Source organism: Panthera tigris, chromosome F3, assembly GCF_018350195.1.
Source record: "Panthera tigris isolate Pti1 chromosome F3, P.tigris_Pti1_mat1.1, whole genome shotgun sequence".
NCBI lineage: Eukaryota > Metazoa > Chordata > Mammalia > Carnivora > Felidae > Panthera > Panthera tigris.
This window is the reverse complement of record NC_056678.1, coordinates 12,922,322-12,946,581: the sequence shown is the minus strand read 5'-3', so window position 1 is coordinate 12,946,581 and position 24,260 is coordinate 12,922,322. Positions and strand designations below refer to the sequence as shown.

The 24,260-nt window shown below is 36.1% G+C and overlaps 1 protein-coding gene across 5 annotated transcripts in view; it reads left to right on the top strand.

Annotated features, from left to right (window-relative positions):
- The window catches only part of KIFAP3 (kinesin associated protein 3), a 178,875-nt gene that overhangs the window by 52,591 nt on the left and 102,024 nt on the right, over positions 1–24,260 (top strand). For all 5 annotated transcript variants that reach the window (XM_042975506.1, XM_042975505.1, XM_007077026.3 and 2 more), the window contains one exon: positions 18,845–19,023. In XM_042975506.1, coding sequence (XP_042831440.1) covers positions 18,845–19,023 — 179 coding nt within the window. The remainder of the gene's footprint in view (positions 1–18,844; positions 19,024–24,260) is intronic.

Below are 24,260 nucleotides of genomic sequence, written 5' to 3'. Positions count from 1 at the left end.
TTAGCATTTCTTGTAAGACAGGTCTAGTGGTGATGAACTCCCTCAGCTTTAGTTTATTTGGGAAAGTATTTTGCTTTTATTTTTGAAGGACAACTTTGTTGTGTAAAGTATATTTGGTTGGCATTTTTTTTTTCTTTCAGCACTTTGAATATATCATTCCACTTAACTCCTGGGCTGTAAGGTTTCTGCTGAGAAATCTGCTTATAGTCTTATGGGAATTCCCTTGTAGGAAATAATTTTTTTCTCTTCCTGCTTTTAAAATTCTCTCTTTGTCTTTGATTTTAAATGATTTTGTTATAATGTATCTTGTAGAACATCATTCTACACGTTCTAATGTATTATACATATTATAATGTATCTTATAGAACATTATTCTTCATGATTGAAATTTTGGGGTAAATTATATCATGATGTACATATCTCTCCCCAGATTTGGGACATTCTCAGCTATTATTTCTTTAAGTAAATTTTCTACCCCTTTCTTTTTCTTTTCATTCTGGGACTCCAGTGATATATAGATTGTTTTTCTTAATACACAAGCTTTAGGTTAGCTCCTCCTGCTGTGCATCTTCATTTCCAATGCCCTGTGCACTTGCATTACCTGTGACAATACCATGCAGGCCCAAGAATGCACATTTACAGCATAATTAGAGATTCATCCATCTTATATCCATAGTTCATTTCTTTTTATTATTAGGATGGCCTTTCATTCATTAAGGGTTAGTGGAATGTTTCCAGTTTGTTTTTTTTTTTCAATTACAAATAACGTCGCTGTGGACATTCATGTGCAAGTATTCACATGGACCTTTGCTTTCTTTTCCTAAGGTAAAATACTTTGTGATGGAATGCTGGGATCATAGGTGTATGTTTATCTTTCTAAGAAATTGTGAAATGGTTTTATGCATGATTGTACTATTTTATCTTCTCATAATCAGTACCTCAGGGTTCCATTTGTTTCACATCCTCACCAACAGTTGATGTGGTCAATTTCGTTAATTTTAGCCATTTAAAAATGTATGCAGTGGTATCATATTGTGTCTTAATTTTCATTTTCATAGCAACTAATTGTATTAAACATCTCTTCGTGTGTTTATCTGTCATTTCGTATCTTCTGTTATATCATCTGTTAAATCTTTTGTTTAATTTTTTTATTGGATTGCTCTCTTACTGAATTTTGAGAGTTCTTTATTTGCATTGGATACAAGCCTTTATCAGACTTATAACTTGCAGACATTCTCTCCCAGTTTTGGGCTTATCTTTTTATTCTCCTAAGAGCATTTTTTGGAGATAAGAATTTTTAATTAAAAAAATGTTTTTGATGTTTATTTGTTTGAGAGAGAGAGAGAGAGAGAGAAAGCACAAGCAGGGGAGGGGCAGAGAGAGAGATATACACAGAATCCAAAGCACGCTTCAGACTCTGAGCTGTCAGCACAAAGCCCGACGCGGGGCTCGAACTCACAAACCATGAGATGATGACCTGAGCTGAAGTCAGATGCTTAACTGACTGAGCCACCCAGGTGCCCCGAGAATTTTTAATTTTTATGTAGTACAATTGATTTCATATTTTCTGAATTACAATTTTGGTATTGTATCTAAGGAATTCTTTTCTAACTGCTAAGATTTTATTCTATGTTTTCTTTTACAAGCTTTATGTCTTAGGTTTTTATAGTTAAGTCTAAAATACATTTTGAGTTAAGTTTTGTATGTGGAGTGAGGAATGGATCAAAGTTCTTTATTCTTTTTGCTTATACATATACAATTATTCAAGCATTATTTGTTGAAAACACTATCCTTTTGTCCTTTATCTATTGGATTGTTTTCTCTTTTTGTGAAAATCTTTTATCCATGTATGTGCATTCTCATTTCTAGATTCTACTTTGTGCTGCCCATCCTTTTTACAGATCTTGATACCAACAGCACAGTATCTTCAGTATTGTGGCTTTATAGAAAATATTGAAATGAAGTAGTATTAGGCCTCCCAATGTTTTTCTTTTCCCCAAAGGTGTTTTTGCCATCTAGGTATTTTGCATTTTCATATTACTTTATAAGCAGTGTATTCATTTCTACCAAAAAAAAAAAATCTGGGATATTGATTCAGGCAGCATTGAATATATATATTAATTTGGGAAGATTAATAAGAAGAATCTTAACAATATGAGTCTTTTGACACAAGGATTTGTCTCTACATTTATTTAGATCTTCTTTAATATGTCATAGTGGTATTTTATTGTTTTCAGGTTTTTCGTATCTTTTGTCAGATTTACCCCTAAGCACATTTCATATTTTTCTTGCCATTCTATATGCTCTTTTTTTAAAAAATATCAAGTTTTGATTATTTGTTGCTAGTATATATAAATATAATTGGTTTTTATATATTGGTTCTGTATTGCATAGCCTTGGTAAATTCACTTATTAATTACTTCTAGTAACTTTTTTTAAAGATTCCATTATATTTTCTATGTAGATGATTATGTTTTCTATAAATAAAAATAGTTTTATCTTTTCAAATCAGGAAACTTCTTATCATTTAGTTTCCTTGTCATTAATTGCATTGATTGATTTTTCAAATGCTGTATCACACCTTGGACTCCTGTATTAAAATTCACTTGTATTATCCTTTTTATATATCAATGGATTAAATTTACTAAATTTTGTTTAGAATTTTTGCTTCTTTTTTTTTTAAGTTTATTTATTTTTATTTTGACAGAGAGCAAATGAGGTACAAGTAGCAGGGGAGGGACACAGAGAAGGACAGACAGAATCCCAAGCAGGCTCTGCACTGTCAGTGCAGAGCCTGATGTGGGGCTCGAACTCATGAACCATGAGATGATGACCTGAGCCGAGATCAAGAGTTGGATGTTTTAACTAACTGAGCCACCCAGGTGCCCCTAGAATTTTTGCTTCTATATTCACAAGGGATATTTGTGTGTTGTTTTCTTTTGTTGTAAAAATTTCATGAAATGCTGGCTTCATAGGTTGAGTTGGGATTTATTCCATCCTATTTAACTTTCTAGGAGAGTATGTGCAGAATTGCTATCAATTCTTTAAAGGTTGGGTAAGATACTCCAGTAAAGCCATTTGAGCTCTTGAATTTTCTTTATGGGAAAATTTTAAGTTGCAAATTCAATTTCTTTAATAAGTACTGTTCACATTCTCTTTTTCTTCTTGAATGAGCTCTGGTAGCTTGAATCTTTAAAGGAATTTCTACCTTTCAGGTTGTTTTATATTATTATTCCCTTATCATCTTATTAATACCTATAGAATCTATAGTGATGTAACCTCTCTCAATGCCGAAATTGATGTTATGTCTTTTTTTTTTTTACTCCTGATCTTTCAAGTTGGAAGATTATCATTTTTTAATCTCAAAGAACCAACTTTTGGTTTCATTGATTTTCTGTACATGTATATTTTTTATTTCATTGATTTCTGTTCAGATTTTTATTATTTCCTTTTCTGAACTTATTTTGGGTTCAGTTGGCTATTCTTTTTGTGGTTTCTTAAGGTGGAAGTGGGATCATTTATTCAAGATCTTCTATACTAAAGGTGTGTAGGGCTATAAGTTTCTCTTAAAGCACTGTTTTAGAACTATCCCACAGATTTTAGTATGTCCTGTTTTTATTCTCATTTTTATTCAGTTCAAAATACCTTTTAATTCCCCTTTTTATTTCTTCTTTGACTCATAGGTTGTTTAGAAAGGAGTTATTTTGTTTCCAAATATTTGGGGATTTCTCAGAGACCTTTGTGTTACTAATTTTGAATGTAATCCCATTGTCATTAGAGAAAATACTTTTTTTAAGTTTTTATGCAAATTCCAGTTATCATACAGTGTATTATTATTTCAGTTATATAACAGTGATTCAGCACCTCCATACATCACCTGGTGCTCATCACAACAAGTGCATTATTTAACCTATCCCCACATCCACCTATTTAACCTGTCCCTCTATCCACCTCCCCTCTGGTAACCATCAGTTTTTTCTCTGTAGTTAAGAGTCTGTTTCTTGGTTTGTCTCTCCCTCTTTCTTTTCCCTTTGATCATTTGTTCTGTTTCTTAAATCTTACATGAGTGAAATCATAGGGTATTCATCTTTCTCTATTATGCTTAACATTATATTCTGCAGCTCTATCCATGTCATTGCCAATGGCAATATTTCATTCTTTTTTATGGCTGAGTAATATTCCATGGTATATCTATACCACATCATCCTTACCCATTCATCAGTCAGTGAACACTTGGGGTGTTTCCATAATTTGGCTATTGTAGATAATGCTGCTATAAACATCAGGGGGCATGTATCCCTTTGAATTAGTATTTTTGTATTCTTTGGATAGTGCAGTTGCTGGATCATGGGGCAGTTTTTATTTTCAACTTTTTGAGGAACCTCCATACTGTTTTCCAGAGTGGCTGCACCAGTTTGCATTTCCACCAACAGTGCAAGAGGGTTACCCTTTCTCCACATCCTTGTCAACACCTGTTGTTTCTTGTGTTTTTTTATTTTAACCACTCTGATAGGTGCAAGGTGATATCTCAGTGTAATTCTTTTAAGTGTGTTTATTTTGAGACAGAGAGTGAGCAGGGGCGGGGCAGAGAGAGGGGGGATAGAGGATCTAAAGTGGGCTCTGCGCTGACAGCAGAGAGCCTGATGTGGGACTAGAACTCAAGAGCCGAGATCATGAACTGAGCCAAAGTTGGATACTCAACCGACTGAGCCACTCAGGTGCCCCTCAGTATAATTTTGACTTGTATTTCCCTCATAAGGTGTGATGTTGAGCATCTTTTCATGTGTCTGTTGGTTATTTGGATGTCTTCTTTGGAAAAATTTCTCATGTTTTCTGTCCATTTTTTACTTTTTTTTTAATTTTTCTAATCACTAACTGAAATTGAGTCTTTTATTATGAGTTCAGGCTACAGATCCCCGTGAGATTAATAGGACTTGTAACTTCATTGCCGGTAGAAACATCAGAAGTTTTCATACCACATCATAGTTGATGTAGATACCTTGAATTACCATTTATGTTCCTTAGTATTTAGAAAATTATGGCAATTATCAGATAAGCGTCTATATCTTGTTATTAAGTATGTCAGTAATGCAGCACATTTATTTCTGTATTGCAAATTGATTCTTTTTTTTTTTAATACGAAATTTATTGTCAAATTGGTTTCCATACAACACCCAGTGCTCATCCCAACAGGTGCCCTCCTCAATGCCCATCACCCACTTTCCCCTCCCTCCCACTCTCCATCAACCCTCAGTTTATTCTCAGTTTTAAGAGAATAAAAACTTATTCTTATGGTTTGCCTCCTTCCCTCTCTGTAACTTTTTTTTTCCCCTTCCCCTCCCCCATGGTCTTCTGTTAAGTTTCTCAGGATCCACGTAAGAGTGAAAACATATGGTATCTGTCTTTCTCTGTATGACTTATTTCACTTAGCATCATACTCTCCAGTTCCATCCACGTTGCTACAAAGGGCCATATTTCATTCTTTCTCATTGCCACGTAGTACTCCATTGTGTATATAAACCACAATTTCTTTATCCATTCATCAGTTGATGGACATTTAGGCTCTTTCCATAATTTGGCTATTGTTGAGGGTGCTGCTAGAAACATTGGGGTACAATTGCCCCTATGCATCAGTACTCCTGTATCCCTTGGGTAAATTCCTAGCAGTGCTATTGCTGGGTCATAGGGTAGGTCTATTTTTAATTTTCTGAGGAACCTCCACACTGCTTTCCAGAGTGGCTGCACCAATTTGCATTCCCACCAACAGTGCAAGAGGGTTCCCGTTTCTCCACGTCCTCGCCAGCATCTGTAGTTTCCGGATTTGTTCATTTTAGCCACTCTGACTGGCATGAGGTGGTATCTGAGTGTGGTTTTGATTTGTATTTCCCTGATAAGGAGCGACGTTGAGCATCTTTTCATGTGCCTGTTGGCCATCCGGATGTCTTCTTTAGACAAGTGTCTATTCATGTTTTCTGCCCATTTCTTCACTGGATTATTTGTTTTTCGGGTGTGGAGTTTGGTGAGCTCTGTATAGATTTTGGATACTAGCCCTTTGTCTGATATGTCATTTGCAAATATCTTTTCCCATTCCGTTGGTTGCCTTTTAGTTTTGTTGGTTGTTTCCTTTGCTGTGCAGAAGCTTTTTATCTTTATAAGGTCCCAGTAGTTCATTTTTGCTTTTAATTCCCTTGCCTTTGAGGATGTGTCAAGTAAGAAATTGCTACGGCTGAGGTTAGAGAGGTTTTTCCCTGCTTTCTCCTTTAGGGTTTTGATGGTTTCCTGTCTCACATTTAGGTCCTTTATCCATTTTGAGTTAATTTTTGTGAATGGTGTAAGAAAGTGGTCTAGTTTCATTCTTCTGCGTGTTGCTGTCCAGTTCTCCCAGCACCATTTGTTAAAGAGACTGTCTTTTTTCCATTGGATATTCTTGCCTGCTTTGTCAAAGATTAGTTGGCCATACTTTTGTGGGACCAATTCTGGAGTCTCTATTCTTTTTTTTTTTTTTTTTTTTTTAATTTTTTAACATTTATTTATTTTTGAGACAGAGAGAGACAGAGCATGAACGGGGGAGGGGCAGAGAGAGAGGGAGACACAGAATCGGAAGCAGGCTCCAGGCTCTGAGCCATCAGCCCAGAGCCCGACGCGGGGCTCAAACTCACGGACCGCGAGATCGTGACCTGAGCTGAAGTCGGACGCTCAACCGACTGAGCCACCCAGGCGCCCCTGGAGTCTCTATTCTATTCCATTGGTCTATGTGTCTGTTTTTATGCCAATACCATGCTGTCTTCATGAGTACAGCTTTGTAGTAGAGGCTAAAGTCTGAGATTGTGATGCCTCCCACTTGATCATGGTGAATAATTCTTTTTACATGCTGTTGAATTCAATTTGCTAGTATCTTGTTGAGAATTTTTGCGTCCATATTCATCAGGAATATTAGCCTGTAGTTCTCTTTTTTTGCTGGGTCTCTGTTTTGGGAATCAAAGTAATGCTGGCTTCATAGAATGAGTCTGGAAGTTTTCCTTCCCTTTTTTATTTTTTGGAATAGCTTGAGAAGGATAGTTATTATCTTTGCTTTAAATGTCTGGTAGAATTTCCCAGGGAAGCCATCTGGTCCTGGACTCTTATTTGTTGATTCAATTTCTTCACTGGTTACGGGTCTGTTCAAATTTTCTATTTCTTCCTGTTTGAGTTTTGGAAGTGTGTGGGTGCTTAGGAATTTGTCCATTTCTTCTAGGTTGTCTATTTTGTTGGCATATAATTTTTCATAGTATTCCCTGATAATTGCTTGTATTTCTGAAGGATTGGTTGTAATAATTCCATTTTCATTCATGATTTTATCTGTTTGGGTCCTTTCCCTTTTATTTTTGAGAAGCCTGGCTAGAGGTTTATCAATTTTGTTTATTTTTCCAAAAAACCAACTCTTGGTTTCATTGATCTGTTCTACGTTTTTTTTAGATTCTATATTGTTTATTTCTGCTCTGATCTTTATTATTTCTCTTCTTCTGCTGGGTTTGGGGTATCTTTGCTGTTCTTCTATTTCCTTTAGGTGTGCTGTTAGATTTTGTATTTGGGATTTTTCTTGTTTCTTGAGATAGGCCTGGATTGCAGTGTATTTTCCTCTCAGGACTGCCTTCTCTGCATCCCAAAGCATTTGAATTGTTGTATTTTCATTTTTGTTTGTTTCCATATTTTTTAATTTCTTCTCTAATTGCCTGGTTGACCCATTCATTCTTTAGTAGGGTGTTCTTTAACCTCCATGCTTTTGGAGGTTTTCCAGACTTTTTCCTGTGGTTGATTTCAAGTTTCATAGCATTGTGGTCTGAAAGTGTGCATGGTATGATCTCAATTCTTTTATACTTATGAAAGGCTGTTTTGTGACCCAGTATGTGATCTATCTTGGAGAATGTTCCATGTGCACTCTAGAAGAAAGTCTATTCTGTTGCTTTGGGATGCAGGGTTCTAAATATATCTGTCAAGTGCATTTGATCCAATATATCATTTAGGGCCCTTGTTTCTTTATTTATTTCTCTGTCTAGATGTTCTGTCCATTGTTGTAAGTGGAGTATTAAAGTCCCCTGCAGTTACCACATTCTTATCAATAAGGTTGCTTATGTTTGTGATTAATTGTTTTATATATTTGGGGGCTCCTGCAAAGACATTTGGGCATATAGACATTTATAATTGTTAGCTCTTCCTGATGGATAGACCCTGTAATTATTATATAATGCCCTTCTTCATCTCTTTTTACAGCCTCTAATTTAAAGTCTAGTTTGTCTGAAATAAGTATGGCTACTCCAGCTTTCTTTTGGCTTCCAGTAGCATGATAGATAGTTCTCCATTCCCTCACTTTCAATCTGAAGGTGTCCTTAGGTCTAAAATGAGTTTCTTGTAGACAGCAAATAGATGGGTCTTGGGGTTTTTTTATCCATTCTGATACCCTATGTCTTTTGGTTGGAGCATTTAGTCCATTTACATTCAGTGTTATTATTGAAAGATAGGGGTTTAGAGTCATTGTGATGTCTAGGTTTCATGCTTGTAGTGGTGTCTCTGGTGCTTTGTGGGCCTTGCAACATTTTACTCACAGAATCCCCCTTAGGAGCTCTTGTAGGGCTGGTTTAATGGTGATGTATTCCTTCAGTTTTTGTTTGTTTGGGAAAACCTTTATCTCTCCTTCTATTCTGAATGACAGACTTGCTGGATAAAGGATTCTTGGCTGCATATTTTTTTCTGTTCATCACATTGAAGATTTCCTGCCATTCCTTTCTGGCCTGCCAAGTTTCAGTGGATAGGTCTGCTACTACCTGTATGTGTCTACCTTTGTATGTTAGGGCCCGTTTATCCCTAGCTGCTTTCAGAATTCTCTCCGTATCCTTGTATTTTGCCAGTTTGACTATGATATGTCGTGCAGAAGATCGATTCAAGTTATGTCTGAAGGGAGTTCTCTGTGTCTCTTGGATTTCAATGCCTGTTTCCTTCCCCAGATCAGGGAGGTTCTCAGCTATGATTTGTTCAAGTACACCTTCAGCCCCTTTCTCTCTCTTCTTCTTCTTCTGGAAATCCTATGATATGGATATTGTTCTGTTTGATTGTATCACTTAGTTCTCTAATTCTCCCCTCATACTCCTGGATTTTTTTATCTCTCTTTTTCTCAGCTTCCTCTTTTTCCATAATTTTATCTTCTAATTCACCTATTCTCTCCTCTGCCTCTTCAATCCATGCTATGGCCACCTCCATTTTATTTTGCACCTCATTTATAGCATTTTTAAATTAATCATGAGTATTTTTTAGTCCCTTGATCTCTGTAGCAATAGATTCTCTCCTGACCTCTATGCTTTTTTCAAGCCCAGGGATTAATTTTATGACTATTATTCTAAATTCTTGTTCCATTATATTGCTTAAATTGGTTTTGATCAATTCATTAGGTGTCCCTACTTCCTGGAGCTTCTTTTGAGGAGAATTCTTCCGTTTTATCATTTTGGCTACTTTTCTGTCCCTTATGCATTTTAAAAAGCTTGTATGCTGTACACCTGCGAGCACTGCTGTATTAAAGGAGGGTCATACACTGTCCAGGGCCTGGCCCTTCAGGAAATGTTTTTTCGGGAATTGTTACTTGGTCTCTGTTGTTGTGACTTTGGTTATTTTATTATCCTACTCATAGTAATATTTTGTACCCTCCACCAGGTGTGCTTTGATTTGTTCCTTGGAGTAGTCCTGTAAAGGAAAACATATAGACAAACAGGAGACAGAAGCATGCAAACACACAAGCAAATAACACAAACAAAAACAAAACGCTGAAGACTAAAAACGAAACACTGACTACAAGTAGAGAAGAGGGTGGAGGCGGTGCTGATGGAAGAGCATATCCAAGGAGAGAAATGACAGGGGCAGGGTGGGGAATTCATGTTGATTAGGCAGAGAGACTAAAAGGCTTAGCCCAGAGAGAGAGAGAAAGGAAAATAAAGGAGGCAGGGAAAAGGAGACGAGATAAAATTACCCAGACAGAGAAACTATATGGCTTGATTAGACAGACCAATAACCAGAGTAACCAGCCTAGGGGAAGGAAGAGATAAGGAGGAGAAATGGGGGGGGGGGGCGGCGGGTAGAGTATATCTATATATCCAGAATTGACGTAGAGTTAATCCAGGCAATGCTGCATCACTTGTTGGGAGGAGCTGTCCACAGTGTCTGTGCTGCTCAGGTGGTTACACAGTTATCCACTGCAAGGGGGCGTGGTTTGGCGTATTCTGAACCCACCTCCACTATGGGCCCCAGGAGTGATCCCTGAGGCCCCACTGTGGTGGTGGTGGTGGTGGTTCGGTGTGGGGGTGTGAGGGGGTGTGGAGGGGGGAGGGGGTATGGTGATCTCCCAGTCTCTTCTCCACAGAGCCAGACCCAGTAGATTCCATTTGAGTCGTTCTCACCGTGCCCTGGGGTGCAGACGGGGCAGTCCTCACTCCACCAACTCCCCTGACCCTGTGCTTGGCTAGGATTCAAAGTCGCACCGGCTGGCTTGTTCTGTGCCACTGCGCTTCAGGGAAGACCGACTTCTATTGTGGACTGAGAGCTGTCGCCCTCACCACGAGCCCCCTGGTGGCGGATGCCGGCAGCCTTTGTCTTTTACCAAAGCACTCCAGGGAAACCGCCACCTTATCCTCCTGCAGACTGAGCCCTTAGCTCAGCCACTGTTCGGGGGGTGGCGGAAGCAGGCAGGTTCTGTGCTGTCACGCAGCCTTCCAGGGAGGGAACCACTTTCTCCAGCCGCAGACTGAGCCTCTGATCTACCACTGCACCCAGGGCTGGCTCCCCTCCTCCCCAGGTGTGTGAACAGGGAGCCAGGCCTCAGTCTGAAGAAAGCCCAGCAGTTAGAGATGGGATCCCTCTCAGCCTCGGTCCAAGGTCTTTCTCCTGTCCAGTTCCAGTCCTGCACTTCCCTAGCTGCTCTTTCTCTTCCCTTTGTTTCTCTGCAGAAGGGGGTCCCTCCCCTCCGTGCCCACGTGGCCTTTTTTTTTATCTCCTCCAGTTCGCAGTTACCCACCTATCTTTTTTCCAGCTTTCCCATTTTCTTCCTAATAGTTTCAGTCTCTTTTCCTCCCAGGCTCTGGTGTTTAAAGAGAGACGTGGGACTTCTGGATCCTCCTACTTCTCCACCATGTTGGCCCAGATCCTCCAGTCTTTATTTTAAAGTCGTTTGTCCAATATAAGTATTGCTACTCTGGCCTTCTTTTGACATCCATTTGCATGATAAATTTTTCTCCATCCCCTCAACTCTCAATCTGGAGGTGTTGTTAGGTCTAAAATGAGTCTTTTATTGGCAGTATATAGATATATCCATTCTTATACTCTGTATCTTTTGATTGAAGCATTTCGTCCATTTGTATTCAAAGTAATAATTGATATGTATTTATTGCCATTTTATGATTTGTTTTGTCATTGTTTCTGGAGATTTTTTGTGATCCTTTCTTGTATTTCTCACTTTTGGTTTCTCCTTTACACTCAAAGAATCCCTTTTAATGTTTGTTGCAGGGCTTGTTTAGTGATCCTGATCTCTTTTAGTTCTTGTTTGGCTGGGAAACTCTTTATCTCTCCTTATATTCTGAATGATAGCCTTGCTGGATAGAGTGTTCTTGGATGCATATTTTTCCTATTTGCACTTTGAATATATCATGCCACTCCCTTCTAGCTTTTGTTTTGTTGAGAAATCATGCCACTCCCTTCTAGCTCTAAGTTTTGTTGAGAAATCTCTAGCTACCCTGATGGCTCTTCTCTTGTAAAGTAAGGACTTCTTTTGCCTTACTGCTTTTAAGATTTTTTTCTTTTATCACTGTATTTTATATATTTAATTTTAATATGTCTTGGTGTTGGGTCTGCTTTTGTTGATTTTGATAGTTCTCTGTGCCTCCTGAATCTAGATGACTGTTTCCTTCCCCCAGATTAAGGAAGGTTTCAGCTATTACTTCTTCAAATAAATTTTCTGCCCCCTTTTCTCTCTCTTCTTCTGGGATGCTTTAATACAAATGTTAGTATGTTTGATGGGGTCACTGAGTTCCCTAGTCTATTCTTGTGTTGCATAATTCTTTCTCTCTTTTCTTCTGCTTCATTATTTTCCATTATTTTGTCTTAGGTCATTAATTCATTCCTCTGCTTCTTCCAGCCTGCTCTTCAGTGCATCAAGCCTGTTTCCAATCTTGTTTATTGCATTCTTTGTCTCTGATTAATTCTTTTTAACTCTTTTATGTCTGTTGTAAGGGTTTCACTGATATTTTCCATTCTTTTCTCAAGCCCAGTGAATATCCTTATAATCATTGCTTTAAATTCTCCGTCAGGCATGTTACTTATATCTGTTTTGCTGTGACCTTGTCTTGTTCTTTCATTTGGGATAAGTCCTCCATTTTGGCATTTTGTCTAAGCCTCTGCCTTCTTCTGTATATTAGAAAAGCCAGTTCCTCTGTTCCTCTGTTCCTGAAAATAATGGCCTTATAATGAAGTGGGCATGTAGTGCCCAGGGCCTGGCACTTCAGGGAGTGTCTTTGGTATGTGATGCATGTGCTCTGCTATTGTGTTTTGGCTGTTCTGTTTTTCAGACCACTTGTCTGTAGAGGCTTTCCTTGCCTGCAGTGGGTAGTGTTTGGTACCTCACCTGAATGTGGCAAGTTTTAACTAGATGTGCTGCGATCTGCTTGTGAAATGAGACCTGACACCAACTCCACCAGAACTGAGGCCCCTGCAGAACTCTCTGGTCAGGAGTGTGTGAGCAGGGGTTTGTGTGGGTCTTCTGCAGGAGGGGCCCCAATGCTGCACTGGGCTGTGCTGGAACTGAAAGGCAAGGTTGACTGAGGTGGGCAGTCCCACTGGACCACAGTGGGGTGGGGCCTGGTTTGTGCAAGTTAGGCAGTCAGTGTCAGTGTTTCTCTGTTTCTTGCAAATGGCTCTGTGTTTATGCTGAGGGGTGGTGGGAGGGAAATGCTGCCATCCAGCTCCTTTGTTCCCATAGAGGAGTCTCCTTGAATGCTGCTTCTCAAGGATGTGCTCAGAGAAGAGGGAATAATCTCCCATCTGTGTGCCCCAGGCATCATACTCTGCTCCTGGGTTATTTGCCTGCCTTCTCTTCAGGAGTAGGGCAGTGCCCTAAGGGCTCTATCCTAGCCAAGCCCACTGACCTTTAAAACTCCAGGCTTTAAGTCTTGTTTGCAAGAACTCACAAAATTCAGCCCCTTTTTGTTTTCCAAGTCAGTGGCTTTGGGGAAATATTTGCCTTTTGTGGGTGTGTACTCTCTCTCTATCCCTCTCCCTCCCTCCCTACCTCTCTTCCTCTCCCTTTCCCCTGTTCCTGTGCCTCTCCCTTCTCTGTGACCATGGCTTCCTCCCCTCCATAGCACCCATGGTCCATTTCTCCCCTAAACTACATCTCTGCACTTTCTACCTTTTTAGATGTGGCCTCTCCTCTCCTTTTAGTTGTGGAGTTCATTCTGTCAGTCTTCAGGTTGATTTCTGGGGTATTTAGGATGATTTGATAGTTATCTAGTTGTGTTCATGGGATGAGACAAGCCTAGGATCCTCTTACACCACTGCCATCTTCCGCACTCTTCTGAGAAAATACTTTTTATGAATTGAATTTTTAATTTATTGAGACTTGTTTGATGGTCTAGAGTATGGCCTCAACAGATGTTGCATATGCAATTGAATGTGCATTCTGATCTTGTACTGTGGAGTGTTTTGTAAATGTCCCTGAGAAGTCAGTTGCTAATGTGTTCAAATCTCTACATCTTGTTGATTTTCTTTGTATTTGTTCTATTAATTATTCCAAGAGTAATATTATAATATCTGACTATATTTATGGATTTAACTATTTTTCCTGCAGTTCTGTTAGGTTTCGCTCCATGAATTTTAAACTTTTTTTTCTTAAGGATGGAAAGATACAAGATTGTCACATCCTCTTGATCCTTACCATTATGAAAATGATCTTCATTATCCCTGCTAATATTCTTTTATCTGAAATCATTTTTCTCTTGTACTAATATAGACACTCCAGCTCTGTTCTGACTAGTGTTAGCATGCTGTATATTTGTCCATCCTTTTAAGATATTTATATCTTTATACTAAACTGTGTTTTTTATACACAGTACATAGTCTAGTCTTGCTTTTATTTATTTATTTTTTATATTTTTCCCTCTTTGTCCTCCTTGTCTGCATTCTTATGGTTGAAGGAGTTTTTTTAACTCTGTTTTATCTCCGTTGTTGGCTTAGCTATAACTCTTTTGTTGGTTGCTTTAAGGTTTATTAAATATATAAATATTTAAATATGTTAAATATTTAAATATATTTATATTATATATCTTTAATTACTCATAAGTTGTCTGCCTCCAAGTATACATATTTAACCTATCAGAAGTTAATTCTGCCTTCAGATAATATTGCACCACTTCATCTGTGGTATGAGAACCATTACTCCTGTTTCTTCCCATCTCAACTTTATTCTATTATAATTAACATTGGTTATATTTATATATTACAAACCCTACAATACATTATTATACAGTTACATATAAATGATTTTGTTTTAAAGATATTTAAATATTCACAAAATAAAGTTACCATTTCCATTGATTTTGTTTTTTTGAGTAGATTCATATGCCTGTCTGGTGTTTCTCTTTCTTCCTGAAAGATTTCCTTTAATACTTCTTGTAAGACAGATTTGATGATGATGAATTATTTTAATTTTTGTGTTTAAAATTCATTTTTTTCCTTTTTTGAAATATTTTTACTTGTTTAGAATTTAAGGGTGACTTTTCTTTTTGTTTAGTAAAGATGTCGTTCTACCATTGACTTGTTTGCATTGTTTTTACTGGTAACTCTTCTGTCATCTTTTTTTCTTTTTTGGTCTGCATATAGAGTTTCTTTTTCTCTAGCTGCTTTCAGATTGTCTCTTTATCATTTGTTTTGACCAGTTTGATTATGATGTGCCTTGGTGTAGTTTTCTTCATGTTTCTTGTTCTTAGGTTCATTGCCCATATTGGAACTGTGGGTATATAATTTTATCATATTTGGAAAATTATTGGCTAATTATTGGATAATTATTTCCAAAATTATCATATTGGAAAATTATTTCTTCTGGGACTTCAATTACAGGTACATTAGGCCACTTTATTATTTTTTTGTTTATTTTTTTATTTATTTACTTACAGCGTGCCTGAGCAGGGTAGGTGCACAGAGAGGGAGAGAGGGAATCCCAAACAGGCTCCACACTGTCAACGCAGAGCCCAGTGTGGCACTTGATGTCATGAACCATGAGATCATGACCTGAGCCGAAATCAAGAGTCAGATTCTTAACTGGCTGAGCTACCCAGACCCCCTGTTAGGCCACTTTATACTTTCTACATAATTCACTGATAATCTTTACATTTTTGCTGTGTTTTTTTTCCTTTTTTAAATTTGGAAAGTTTCTGTGGCTATGTCTTCAATTTTATTAATCTTTTCTAATCTCTAAATTACTATCCCACTTAGTATATGATCTCAGTCATTAGAGTGCCCATTGCTAGAAGTTGATTTGAATCTTTTTTATAGCCTCCATGTCTCTACCTAAGTTTCAGAACATCTTGAAAATGGTTGTCTGTTAATGTTTCTATCTGAATATTCTAACCTTGGTGTCAATTCCAGGACAGTTTCAGTTAGCTGAGTTTTCTTCTCCTTACAGGCTTTATTTTCCTGCTTTTGTAAATGGCTTTTAATTTTTTATTGAATTCCTGAGAGTATGAAATTTACATTGTTTGGTGTTGGATATTTTTTTATTCCTATAAATATTTTTGAACTTTCTGCTGGGACATAGTTAAATTACTTGGAAGCAGTTTGATTCTTTTGGATGTTTCTATTATGATTTGGTAGCATGGATATAGCAGCGTTTAGTCTAAAGATTATGATTTCCTACTTTCAGGGCAAAACCCTTCTGAGTACTTTACCTAATGCCACATGAATTATGAAGTTTCTACTATGGCTGGGAGAAACAAGCATTATTTCCAGCCTTGCCCGTTCACCATGTACTTTGTCTTCCAATTCTGTTACTTTGTTTGGCTTCCAGCCTCAGATTCCTAACTCACGTGGCTAGTTAGAACACAAGGTAGTTCTCCACAGAACTCCAGAATTCTCTGTGTGTACAGCTTTCTCCTCTCTGGTACTCTTTTCTGTGAACTCTAGCCACTTTGGCTTCCCTGGTCTCTTGGTTCCATCTCTTCAACCCTGGGTGTCTTTTGGGTTTGGCCAGGATTTTCCCTCTCTGTGTCATGTCTTAGAGACTCTCAAGGCAGTATTCTGGGGCAATCATAGAGCCATCTCATTTATTTCTTATCTGTTGGGTCACTGTCCTTCATTACCTGATGTTCATTGCTGTGAAAACCTTTATTTTGTATATTTTAATCTGGTGGTGGTTGTGGTTGTTACTGTTTCAGGTAAGGGTTTAAATCTGGTGCCTGTTATTCTGTCATACTAATTTCCTAGAGCTGCCAAAACAAAGTATCACAAACTGGCTCATTTAATAAAACAACAGAAATTTATGCTGTCATAGTTTCTGCAGGTTAGAAAGCCAAAATCAAGGTGTTAGCAGGACCGTGTTCTCCCTGAAGGCTCCATAGAAGAATCCTTCTTTGGCTCTTCCTAGCTTTTGGTAGCTTCCCATAATCCTTGGTGTTTCTTGGCTTATGGCTGCATCGCTCCATTCTGTGCCCCCATCTTCACATGGCTGCCCTCCCATTGTAGCCGTGTCCTCTACCATTCTTACAAGGACATAAGTCGTTGGATTCAAGGTCCACCCTGACCCAATATGACCTCATCTTAACTAATTACTTCTGCAAAGACCCATTTCCAAATAGGGTCAAATTCTGATGTTCTATGGGACATGAATTTTGGAAGAACACTATTTAACCCATTATATCTCTTTTGGTTGCAAGCAGAATTCTACTATTTGCTTTTTCAACACAATTTCATTAAAAAAAATTTTTTTAGAGAAATCGATTCATTGAGTGCTAAAACACTGTTTAAATCAGAAAGTATACAATACAAATTTTTTAAGTTCCAGTTTTTTAAGTGTATTTCTTGGTTTGTTGTCATGAATGTTAGGAGAACAGAACTAAAATACATCAAAGATAGTCACACACATCCCACAATATTTACAGGGAATACCTTCTGTCTTTCCATGGAAAGACATCATGGAAAATAGGGTCAGAATGATCCTGTAGAAACTTCCTAATGAAAACAACCCAGTCAGCTTATCTTAAAGTTGAGCATGGCTGCCACAGAACCCCATCCAGGGCTCCCGTGCTTCCTTTGCTGCTCCAAAGATACTGTGCCAATTGGGCAATGCTTGTGTGCAGCCAACATATGGGACGCAAAAAGTCCAAGGTCCCTAGAACAGGACTAGGTCCTGGGGACACTCCCCTCCCTCCCAGATCCATCTGAAAGATACTTTAGATTTCAACACAACTTTAAAACGTTTTAATAGTACCTTGCATGGAGAGTCAGCATGATGCCGTAGTGTAAATACGCGAACTTTGGATTCAGATAGGCTTGAATTTTAATTTAGCTCTATCACTTTCTTACTGTGTGGCTAAGGTAAGTTATTTAACTTCTCTGAACCTGGGACTGCCTGTCTGTAAAATTTATAATACTTCTTTTCCCACAAAATTTTCTTAGAGATAAAATGGTTTGCTGTTTATATATCAACTAGTACAGTGCCTGCTATACAGTAGCCTTAATTAGTATGAATTCCCTTTACATCTCCAGTATTTGTTAAATAAATTACATATTTACAACTATTGCATATATTTCTTATTTTCGTAAAGATATAGAGATGGTTTATAAGAACACATGAAATGCTGTAAAGTAATGAGTAAACCAAGGCCATAGTACTATGTTGATCGTAATAGCCTAAAAATTCTGACAAACCTTTCAAGTCTTAACTCTGAAGCTTCCTGTCAGTCAAGGCAAAATGGAAAATATTGTGTGTTACAAATTCTCACTGTCAAAAGGGATGAATCATAGGAGTTTCTTAGGAGAACCTAAACATTTTTATTACAGTATCTATCTAAAGTTACAGCCTTAACTTTGTCTAGTGTCACAACTGTGTTACTGAATTTAATATGACCATTATCTATAGTAACGATCAGAAAATCAGTTTGAGTATGAAAAATAGATTTTAGTATCCTCACACTTAGCTGTAGCTATATTAGATGTTTTGGATTATAGTTCTTTTTGTTATTATTAGTGAGCATACACTTTTATATTGGTTTCAGGTGTGCAATATAGTGACCCTATCCACACAGTATTTCCATACATCACCCTGTGCTCATCACAGGTGCACTCCTTAATCCCCATCACCTATTTTACCTGTCTCCCCCTCCCCTCTGGTAACCATCAGTTCGTTCTTGGATTATAGTTCTTTTTAACATAGCAGCTCCTAGTTGTTGAAGTTTTACCTTGTTTTCTACATGTATAAAATTATTTTTCCATCTACCTGTCTTATTATTTATTAACATATACCTTTAATGCCATTTGCTTACAATTAAGCTCTAAGCTCCGAGAAGGTAGGAATCATTATCTTGTTTTGGTTAGTGCCCTTCTCAGGATCATAAGAAAATGATTTTGTGTGTGTGTGTGTGTATATAGTTTTAATTTTTATAACATATGTATTTCTCAGTAATAACAAATGTTTTCTAATGAGCCAACTAATAATAAATTAACAATTTGTAAATATAATCTTCTTAGAACTACATCTGTTACTATGCTGAGTAGAAATGATTTATTAAATTGTTGTTTCAGTATGCCAGTCATTTTACACTCACCTGTTTTACTCTTTTAGTTGCTCTTTATCTGCTTCTGAATCTTGCTGAGGATACACGTACAGAACTGAAGATGAGGAACAAGAACATAGTTCACATGCTGGTGAAGGCTCTTGATCGGGACAATTTTGAGCTACTTATTCTAGTTGTGTCATTCTTGAAGAAACTCAGCATTTTTATGGAGAATAAAAATGATATGGTAACTTACATTTAAATAGTCCATGTTCACCATTTTCAAGTTAGAAATATTTTGATAAGAAATAAACACTGAGATTATTCTGAATGAAAATTTTACAATGGCAGGAACTGTCTTAAATGGCTTCATTAGGAAGTATATTCCTTATTAGTTCATACTACACTAAATTGAAACTATCGGAATAAAAAATGGTTCCTAATATATTGTATAGGGTGACTCTTTCCATATTAAACATAATACGTAGAAAGTAATTTAAACTTAACATTGTCCTTCAGAAGCATCTGGTTTGTTATTTTCCTTTAAATTATTTTTTTCTCCCGCATTTCTGAGAATGGTGTGCGGAATTGCAGTCTAGCCCAGTCTTTCCTTTTTCACCTACCATCCCAGGTGGCCACAACTTGTTGATTCTACTTAAGTGTCTCTTGAAGCTGTACCTCCTTTTTATTCTCAGTGCTGTCGTATTAGTTCATGCCATCTTTATTTACACCCTCTTCCTTTCTTGTTGAATGTTAGAGTAGGCTTCTACTTGCCATCTTATATTGTGTTGATGGGTGATCTTTCAGAAATTCAAGTTGATTATATAGTATTTCCCCTTCTGAAAAGTATACACAATTCAGAAATAATGTAAAGGTAGAGTAGAAATTATCTGCTTTTTTCCCACATCATTAAAAAAGCTTTGTAAGCACAGTGTTACACTGTATAGATATTACATTAACCAGAACTTGTTTTCAGATATTTAAGTTGTTCATAATTATAGCTATTTTAAAAAACACTTGAGTGGACACATTTGTACATGCATCATTGTCTGTATTTCTGATTAATTTCTTAGGATAGATTCCTAGATGTGGAGTCATTAGATCATTGGCCTTAACTGTATTGAGGACCATTTTAGAAGTATATGCCAATACAAGTCATTATATGACTGTGTATTATTGGTATAAGTAGATTCTCTTTCAGATAGTCTAAATATATAGTATTTCTGCCTGTTTTTTCCTTCTTTTGAAGTTAAAAAGTACTTCTTTAGGAAGTACCTTATGCTTATTGAATGGCACAGCATGCTCTTTGAAAACCTGAGACTGATACATCAGATTTAATAAGTGCCTTGAATTCTGATACTTGAAATACATGAAATTTAATTTTAACCACAGATATTTAGTATCTGTCATTTTCATCATTAGTATATAATTATTGATGATCACTGTATGCCTGATATTAAGATTGAATTTACCTAGATTAATAAAAAATATGTTTTTTGTTTTCATTGATATTATTTTAAAGAAGAATATGATGAGATGGTGATATATATACTCTTGAGTAGAGTGTAGGTAAATAATTGCTTTCTCTTGCTACAAGTTGAAATAATTCTTCCATTTTTGTGTTTAGATTAAGTTCACCTTTAGTATGTTTGCAAAATTCAAATTAATTTGCCATCAGCACGTATCTACTACATTTTGGTTAGATTTGTATTTAGGAAATAAACTTATGTGTTCATTCTATCAAAAGTGATCTCAAAATTATTATTAAAAATAATTTTCTGGTAAGGTCATAGATTTGGAAGATACCATATAAATTGTCTCATCAAATCTCACTTTTTATTGAGGAGGAAAAACTGAGGTTCAGAAAAGGTCATTTATCCAAGGTCATAAAAATGATGCAATTAGCCAGATTTTTACCATAGATGACATGCATTTCATCTTTCACTGTGGAAGAAGTACATTTTATTTAAAGGCATTGGTAGAATCAGGATTTTCAGAGCTCGACTAGACCTTACATCTATGTCTAGATCTAGCTAATTTTGCAGATAAATTAGCAGAAAATCAGAGAGGTTAAGGAATTTGCTCAAAGAAACGCCTCTGGGTATTTGGCTTCCTACTCTTTCTCTCTGCTCCCAGGGCAAAACAAAACAAAAAATCTTTATGTTTTTTAAAAAGATATTTTTGGCAAAGATTAAGTATCAGCAACTTTTAAATGTTGGCCTCTAGGAACACTGAAAAAGAATTGGCTGAAATAAATTTGCTGATAGATTGTTAATAAACTGTCACTTTATATAAAACATTTAGTAAAAGTACTAATTAATTATAAATTCCATTTTATAGACATAGATTTGAAAGGGCATTGCATGTTGAGATAATTATTAAATTTAGCTTGTGGGATTGGGCTTTTATCAATCAAAAACACATGATTAGAAGGCTATGTCTAGTGTTTAACCATCTGATTGGACCACATGGTACATACTTCACATTCCATTCTTTGCAATGGAAATGCAAATTAATTTTTTAAAACTCTCATTACTTTATTAGGTTTGCTATAACAACCATTGTGTAATGTTCTTATTTCAAAAGAAATATATTAACTTGATTTAATTAGTAACAGATGAAGCCTGTGGCAATTTTATTTAAAAGGGGTGGAGAGGAGGAATTGTTGCTCTATTTTTGAGGATGTATTATTTGTCTAAATAAAGTGTTCATTTTACTGTTGATGTGAACTAATACTGACCTTTTTAGGGTTAATATATTTTAAAGGAAATTTAATTTACTTAAAAAAGTCTTTCAATTAATGATTTAAATTGACTTGGCCTATTTACTAAATAAATACAACAAAAAGGGAATAAGAAATATTAGAATATGATTTTAATAGGAACAAGAGAAAGGGTATATATTCCTTAGATTTCTTATTTTCTTACTAAGTTTGAGAGGTTTTTTAAAATATTTTTAAATTTTGAATAGGTCTTTTAACAGTTATTATGTTTTGTAAGTATTTTCTCCTTTTCTATGACTTGTCTTTTCATAAAGCAGAAGGTTTTGTTATGAAGTCCAGTATATCAAAAAGTGTTTTTAATAGATTGCATTTTGGTGTTGTACCTAAGAAATATTTGCTTAACTCAAGATCCCAAAAAGTTTTCCCCATTTTCTCTGAGAAATTTTGTAAGATTTGTGTTATTTTTGTTTTAGTTTAGGATATCCATTTTTAGTTAATTTTATATGTGGTACAAGGTATGGATCAAGATTCATGTTTGAATATAGATGTCCAGTTGTTCCAGCCCCATTTGTTGAAAAACCTGTCCTTTCTCCACATAATTGTCTTTGCAATTGCTTTTGTACTTCTGTTGAAAATCAATTGGCTATCTATGTGTGGTTTTATTTTTGTACTCTCTCGTATTTAATTTATCTACCTGTCTGTGCTTTCACTGATATATCTTTGTCTTTATTACTGTAGCTTTATAGTAAGTCTTAAAATCAGATAGTATAAGCCCTCAAATGTTATTATTCTCTTTCAAATTATTCTGGCTATTTCATATTGTTTACCTTTCTATATACATTTAGAATCAACTAGTCTATTTCTTAAAAAAATAAAAATAAAAAATCCTGGAATCTTGACTGCGATTGCATTAACTCTATCGGCAGGATTCAATATATTAACCATAGTGGATTTTCCTCCATGAGTATGGTATAGCTCTCCATTTATTTAGAAACTTCTTGATCTCTTCCATCATTTTATGGCTTTTAGCACATATATTTTGCACATATTTTGTTAGATTTATACCTAAGTGTTTTGGCATTGGAAATAATAGGGGTTTTTTTGTTTTGTTTTTTATTTTAGGGAGAGAGAGCATAAGCGGGAGACAGGGGCAGAGGGAGAGAGAGAATCTTAAGTAGGCTTTATGCTGAGTGTGGAGCCTGACGTGGGGCTCAATCCCATGATCCCAGGATCATGACCCGAGCTGAAATCAAGAGTCAGACAACTCAATGACTGAGCCACACAGGCACCCAGCTATAGTAGTTTTTAAAAAAATAAATGGTTTCCTGTTATTGACAGATAGCATACAGAAGTTACATTTGACTTTTGTAAATTTTCCTCGTGTCCTATGACCTTGCTGAGTTCAGCTTTTTAATTATAATGGCTCTTTGTAGATTCTTGGAGATTTGCTAAGTAGACAATTATGTTATCTATAAACAAATTTTTATTTCTTTAATTCTAATCTGCATGTCCTTTGTTTCTCTTTCTTTCTTTCTTTCTTTCTTTCTTTCTTTCTTTCTTTCTTTTCTTTCTTTCTTTCTTTCTTTCTTTCTTTCTCTTATTGTACTGGTTAGGTCCTCTAGTATGATGTTAAAAAGGAATGCTGTAAGTGGATACCCCTTTCTTTTTACTGATCTTAGGCAGAAAGCAATTCTTTTACTATTAAATATGATATTAAGTAGGTTTTTTTGTAGATACTGTATCAGTTTACTTAAGTTCTATTCTATTTCTGGTTTGCTGAGACTTTATCAGGAATGGATGTTGGATTTTGTTAAGTATCTTTTCTACATCAGTTGAGATGATCACATGGTTTTTCTTCTTTAGACTGTTGATACAGTGAATTGTGTTAATTGACTTTAGATAGAGCCAGTCTTGCATTCCGAGGAGAAACACCACTTGGTCACGATATATTATCTTTTTATATATTGTTAGATTTGATTAGGTATATATTGTTGAGGATTTTTGTATATGTGTTTATGAGGGAATACTAGTTTATAGTTTTCTTATGATGACTTGGTCTGGTTTTGCTATTAGAATAACAGTGTTCTTATAGAATGAGTTGGGGGAGCATTCTGTTTTTAATTTTTCTGGAAGGGTTGGTGTAGAATTGGTATCATTTCAATCTAAATATTTAAAAAAACAATGTTATTTATTTCTTTTTGAGTGGTAGCTTTGTAGTTTTAATCTTTCAAGGAATGTATCCATTTCATCTATGTTGTCAAATGTATGGGCAAACAAGTTTTTGTACTTTTTCCTTCTTACGTTTTTAAAGTCCAAAGGTGTGAAGTGATTATTCCTCATATCATTACTGATATTGGTGATTTGTTTCTTTTCTCTTTCTCTGTCTCTCTTTTTGTAAGTTAGTGGTTTGTCAATATTATTGATATTTTCAGATAGCCAGCTTTTGGGTTGATTTGGGGAATATATTTTCACTGAATTGAAAATTCTAGGTTGACATACTTTATAAATATCACTTCATTATTTTCTGGCTTTCATAGTTTTTGACATGAAGTGTGAGGTAATTCTTATCTTTTGTCTTCTATATGTAATGAGTCTTTTATTTTCTACCTGCCTCCAAGATTTTATCTTTGCTTTTCAACAGTTTGAACATATATCTCTCTAGGCACGTGTGTGTGTGTGTGTGTGTGTGTGTGTGTGTGTGTGTGTGTGTGTGTGTTGTATTCTACTTGGGATTCTCTGAGCTTGTATGTGTGGTTTGATTC